The 6,674-nt window shown below is 35.0% G+C and overlaps 1 protein-coding gene across 1 annotated transcript; it reads right to left on the reverse strand.

Moving 5' to 3' along the window:
- Positions 1-119: 119 nt before the first annotated feature.
- rnaseh2b (ribonuclease H2, subunit B) lies at positions 120-4,273 on the reverse strand. The gene is made up of 11 exons (XM_016454197.1): positions 3,896-4,273; positions 3,575-3,646; positions 3,341-3,448; positions 3,143-3,219; positions 2,945-3,059; positions 2,773-2,837; positions 2,576-2,678; positions 2,415-2,496; positions 855-900; positions 479-556; positions 120-246 (listed from the first exon to the last, which is right to left on the reverse strand). Exons 1-11 carry the CDS (start codon positions 3,957-3,959, stop codon positions 136-138), a joined length of 921 nt encoding a protein of 306 aa, XP_016309683.1. The 5' UTR covers positions 3,960-4,273; the 3' UTR covers positions 120-135.
- Positions 4,274-6,674: the final 2,401 nt, after the last annotated feature.

Genomic DNA, 6,674 nt, shown 5'->3' on the forward strand with positions numbered 1-6,674 from the left:
TTATTTTTTTATAATTTTAGTACAGCTTTGCATTAAGCACAGCACATAATGAGTGGCAAACAAATCAATTGGAACAGAAATTATTTTCTAATAACTTTATTAGCAAAATGTTTTGACACTCACACAAACACTCACTCAGTTCTTCTCTTGTTTGACTTTGGGGCTGAAGAATGCTGACAAGCTCTTCATGCCAGTTTTGTCTACTTTGGCAAGACTCTTCTGAGCTGCAGTCATCTTCTTTGGTGGCTGAGATAACATAGAACATATTTTAAATATAGATTTATCAAAACTGTAGCACAGTATCTAAAATTAAGCAGGAAATGCATTTACGACCAACAGTATTTGAAGCATGAACTGCTGAATGATTTTTAGGCATAGACAGAGAGAAAAGGACAGTTCTGCTGTAGCATGTAATTCCATTTCTTTCAATGCTTGTATCATCAATCCCATCACCGCTGTGTTTGTGATTCTAACTCACTTTTCGTGCAAAATCAGCACTGTTGAACTTGGTGTAGTCTTCCCCAGCCTCTACTGGTTTATCTGACAGTTTCCGTTTCTATCAAATGCAAGACAGCAGTCAGAAAAACTAAGTCCACCAAAAGATCTTTTGAATCTAACTGAACTGCTACACCATTCCTCTAACTACATTCAGAAACAAAGCATTTATGATGCTGCATGAAACAATGACAAGCTGATTGAGTTTAAGAAGAAATAGGAATCAGAAAGCAAATGATTAACAAGGCATAAATTCAAGTAAAGCAAGACCAGACATAATTCAACTATTAACATTCAAGCATGGCAGTAGCATGCAAATAGTGAAACAAAACACTGGTATTTCAAGCAGAAAGATGTACCTTAGAAGGCGGCTCTGTCTCTTTAGGGCTGGATATCTCTGGCAACCTTGTAACATAAGAGAAAAAAAAATGTTGTAACTACATAAGCATAACTATATGAATGTCCTGCATGTTTCAGAGTAGTGGTCAACTGATATGGACTTTTTTTTATGGCTGATGCAAAAGAGAGCACGGTGGCCAAGGTCGATGTAAAACCGCTTTATATGATATCACACTGTTTAAAGATACATGCATAACAATTGTTGAAATTAAATTAAAATTTATTTTACATAACATTTACAAATTATACAGTGGAGGCCAAAATTATTAGAACACTAGTATTTTCACCAGCTAAAAAGTGGTTTTAAATCAGTTATTTCTATCTTTTGCTGTAGTGTGTCAGTAGGAAATATCAGTTTACATTTCCAAACATTCATTTTGCCATGTCTGACAGCAGCCAGTGCTCCACACAGAGATCTGATCATCAACTAGTCTGTCTGAGATTACATGAAGAAACAGAACAAACTGAGACAGACTAAATCCAGAAGAACTGTGGCAACATCTCCAAGATGCTTTAAGAGACCTACCTGCAAAGCTACAGTACTGTTAAAAGTTTTAGGCACCTGTGTAAAAATGCTGTAAAATGAGTCATAAATAGATTTCCTTTATCAATCAACTTCTATTAACTAAATTAAATCAACATTTGGTGCATTTAAAGCAGCTTTTGCCCTAGGTGCACTTGCACATAGTTTTTCAGGTAGCTTTGCAGGTAGGTTTCTTGAAGCATCTTGGAGATGTTGCCACAGTTCTTCTGGATTTAGTCTGTCTCAGTTTGTTCTGTTTCTACATGCCATTCCTTGTGCAAACAAAAATCTCACCGGATTATTACAATTCATGGCAAAATTAATGTTTGGAAATGTAAGCTTATTTCCTACTGACACACTACAGCAAAAGATAGAAATAACTGACTTAAAACCATTTAGCTGGTGAAAATACTAGCGTTCTAATCATTTTGGCCACCACTGTATAATTTGAAAATAAATAATTTGCATGGACCAACAATTAACGTGTGTTTATGCATGTGTTCATGCAGTCTACAAATGCACATTTTAGAGGATCTCTGAATTTGAGTTTGTAATTTTAGTGAAATTAAAGATATAAATATAAAATATAGATATAAAAAGACTCGATTACATGAAATGCTTATTTGCTGAATGCTGATAATAGATGAGAAACTATTATAACTATTTTGCTTTTCTATTACTAATAATAAAGCAACGCTGTAATACTTTTTTTGTGTACCTTAAGTTCTGTGTAATCATTTATTAATCAGAACTGTTAAACAGAGATAGTAAACTAACAAAGACAGAGAACGGGAGCTTTGTGCGTTTAGGTGCTGGTCAAAATAAAAGTCCCACTTCTGGTATTATCACCAAACAGAAAAAAATTACTGGCTGATGACAATAATTAAAAAAATTCCAAATATCGGCCGATATATTGGCCATGGCAATATATATCGGTCAACCACTATTTGTGAGGTGATGTGAACGATCAGTGTTTAATCGGTGTAGGTGTACATACTGCAGATGCTTGAGGAGAGCTTTGCTCAGGTCTTCACTGATGTACTCTGATATGAGACCATGTGCATAACGTAAGTAGTCCTCTAAAAGAATAACAAATACACTAACATTAGTAAATAACCCATACAAACATAATCCAACCATATTTATTTATCCTTTTACCTTCAGTAGCATCTTCATGTTTCACTCTGACGAACATGCTGGATTTAACTCCTCCACCCACAGATATGTTGCTCTTTTTGAGTGTTAATACTGTGCGTTGGACCTGAAAGACATTTTTTTAATATTTTTAAATGCAACTTCAATACTCATTGTTGATATAATTTATGATTCTTATACAAGTTAAACATTTTATAAACCTTTTTCTTGAGCCACTCCAAGGTCTTCTCCTGGTTATATCTGTGAAACTTTAAACAGTCTACCTCTGAAAAAGAGGATTCCATTTTTTTTAATATATTCAACAAAATTTGGACATCACACTGTATCTGTAACTAATTTGGCCTATATGTGCCTATAGATTCAAACACACACCTTTCTCATCAGCCACATGATGAAGGGAATCCAGTCCCTGTTTGCAATGCAGAAGTCTTGTGCATCCAGGGTAATCCTCATCCATAATCATCTGCTTTGCCGGCTGGAACTTTCCCTATAGGAAGAGTGCTGTCATTACAGATGAAGCTCATCTTAATGGCTTTTACTGTAATATTTGCATTTTAACTAATTGTTAACCTCAGTGGCAGTACTGCTAATGTATGGCAACAGCAAAAATAAAGGATCAATGGGAGTCACATACAGCAGTCTACCATCTGAGGACACAGATACAAAAGTGAACAATTAGTTCATTTAGATGTCAACAGCAGATTACTAAACGTTGAGCATGTAAATGGATGTCGAATGGATAGCTCATGTTCTGTAAGGAAAGCTTACCTCTTTGCACTGTCTGTCCAATGAACCAAGACCGAAAGTCTTCAGAAAAGGCTTTTACTTCATAAACACAGACATCACCACAGCCAAACAGGTACAGTGAAGAACTGCCTGCATTCACAAATAAAGGCAGAACTGTCAGTCAGTTGCAGTTTATTTAGATAAACCTCTGATAGACATCACCACTACATACTACTAAACTGCAAGTTGCTGTTAATTTAATTGATATAGTAATACCTGTAGCAGGATTCTTTAGTTTGATGAAGGACGGATCACCCTCTTCAGACCTGCCTGTGTCCAGTGCTGAATCTGAAAGTGAAGGGTGAAAAAATATATATATATATTTAAATTAGATTAGATTTATTAAAAGAAAACAGAACAGCATGGAGATTTAGGTGGGCTATACTGACCCTAACGTTTGCATACTTACTAATGCAACATTTGTCATTATTACAACTCCTCAGTAAAATATGTTGTGCAATGAAGACTGCGTATACAATGTTTCTGAAAGAACATGTGTGTAACATGCAACACAATAAACTTGAAAATGTAAGGTACCTGGAGCAATGACAACCCAGCTGTCGTTGTCAGTGTGCGCAGAGCGTTTCTTTTTAGTAGTCATTTCAAGGACTGACTTAAAAAGTTAAACTGTATCAAAAGGTTGTCTGATGATAATGTAAGAACGCAAGACCTGTTAGTAGAGCTTCTGCCTCCAGAAAAATGGCGGCAAATATTTGTGTGCAGTACAGATAGGGTGTGAAACTCGAAGTGGCGTTTTATTCTGATACTACTTCACGTCTGGTTAAGCTTATATAACAACTTTTTTCAATAGTGTGTTTAAGTAAAAAAAAAAATCTTATCCAAAATCTCTAATAAATGTGAAAAGAGAACAGCGCCTAATTTGAAACCGCGTCAACAACCACCCCTCTCTCAAAATGGTACAGTCAGTCTCCCAGCATTTCTTAAAGACATAGTAGACATTTATTTTTGGCACCATTAAAAGTAACTTTACCGTTGGGAAGATCTTTCTCAATATTCTTTGCATTGTTTCGTAATTATTTGCGTGACATGATATTTATTTAAAAGTCAACAAATATGGATGTCGCATATTTACCTTTTTGCAATCTGTTAGTCGCCTGCTTAAATTACAGTAATATATAAGCATAAGTTTGCCGTTAGCACTGGGACAAAACAAAAAACAAGAATATTTTGTGAATATAAAAAAATCTGGATTAATCTGTTTACCTTTGAAAAATGAGAGGCAGAACCCAAAGCGCTGTACCCACAGATACACAAATCAGCTTTGTCTTTAAAGAATGGTGATTTTGTGTAAAATGTTATAATTTATATAGCATAAGAAGTATTGAGAAAACTGAAATAATGGCTGAAAGGTGATCATAAGGGTCAATTCTTCGAAACTGAGATGTATGCATCATCTGAAAGCTGAATAAATAAGCTTCCCATTGATGTATGGTTTGTTAGGATAGGACAATATGTGCCCGAGATACGACTATTTGAAAATCTGGAATCTGAGGGTGCAAAACAATCAAAATATTGAGAAATATTTCGCCTTTAAAGTTGTCCAAATTAAGTTCTTAGCAATGCATATTACTAATCAAAAATTAATTTTGAATATATTTACAGTAGGAAATTTACAAAATATCTTCACGGAACATGATCTTTACTTAATATCCTAATGATTTTTGGCATAAAAGAAAAATCAATAATTTTGACCCATACAATGTTTTTTTTTTTGGCTATTGCTACAAATATACCCCAGCGACTTAAGACTGGTTTTGTGGTCCAGGGTCACATATAATGCCATAATTTTGACAAAATCAAATCAAATATAGGCTACATTTCTGATAAGAACAATTTCAATGTGGAAATTAAGTTAAAATATTTTATATACATTATTTAAACGCAGGTTAAGTTATGGGACATGTTTTATACCATGTCTCAACAATTTGTGACCAACAGACAATACATTTAATATAATGAACGAATTTCAGCAAAAAAAAGAGTAAACATGAGACATGGCATCCTCCATACAAAATGTATGTTTCTCACAGTGACCTCAAGATGGCGCCAGTGTCTTGAAAATGCATAAAGTAATGCCCTTCGACTGAATTGACTGCGGATTAATTGTTAGTTTATTACCTGCATGAACGTTCTAGACATGCTCTAAGCCGTCATAATTATCTTATATCTTAGCTATATCAGTCAGAAAGAAGCTTTTTTGGCACAACAGATTAGCCTACAATAATCAAAGCATTTAAACATTATAGCCTACAATAAACATAGCCTATATGACACGGGAAATAGCCTAAAATTGGTCAAAAATAATACAAAGTAGAATAAAAATAACAAATGCTCTCAAAAATGGCATGAACAGAGATTATAATGGTTTATAAAGCAGTAGCCTATATGTTGAGCGGTATATGTTGACTGTGATGTAGAATCCATAGATGCGTTACAGTTGCTCTTTCCTTTTCTCTTTTGGTTTTCAGGATCTTACAACTACACTGTTATCGCTGAGTCTGTAGGCTACTTCATCAGACTGTGTCTCAGCTTAACATGTCTGACCATTCCCTCTGTCTTTATCACTCACTTTATCTCGTATTGTGTGAGAGGTAAAATGTGTCTTTTTGCACTTGTGTCACTCGTTAAAACAGCTAACCAAAGACATGTCCTGACACAGTCTATGCGTGTGCATTCATGTGTTGCTGATTAAGAATCAGGGACCCCCTGTTCTGCTATAAGTCTGAGGTATTCAGGTCAACCAAGGTCTGCTGAGCAAGGACATGGTGGAGGGGGAGGAGGGGCTCCAGGACATCCCAGCTGTACAAGAAATTACCATCAAAGAGAAGTTATATACATACTGCATATATTCAATTGTCAGATGCCATAAGTTTCTACACAAAAAGTTCATCACAGTTTAGATTTTTAATCTATTTCAAATCTTATTTAATATCACATGAATTCTAAACATTTTAAAATATTATTCTGATTAACATGTCTTTACCATCACTCATGTACCAATCTGTTTATAAAAAAAACTAGGCCTAACTATTAGTTATGAGGTTCATTGCACCCTCTCTGTTGTTTTTCTCACTTACACAGAGATATGACACAGACACCAATATTGAGTAACTCCATTAGTGTCGTAAGAGACAGACAGAATGAAATCTGGTTGGAAAAAAGAGCGTGGCACAACTTCAAGGCACACAGTGACATTTTCAGCTCAGGCTTGTTAAACACATCTGACTTGTTGCTCTGTTTTATAAACTCGTTGATGGAACAGATCAGAATAACGATTATTATTTTGCATCTGAGC

The sequence above is a fragment of the Sinocyclocheilus anshuiensis genome, unplaced genomic scaffold (genome assembly GCF_001515605.1).
Source record: "Sinocyclocheilus anshuiensis isolate Anshui unplaced genomic scaffold, SAMN03320099.WGS_v1.1 scaffold976, whole genome shotgun sequence".
NCBI classification, from domain to species: domain Eukaryota; kingdom Metazoa; phylum Chordata; class Actinopteri; order Cypriniformes; family Cyprinidae; genus Sinocyclocheilus; species Sinocyclocheilus anshuiensis.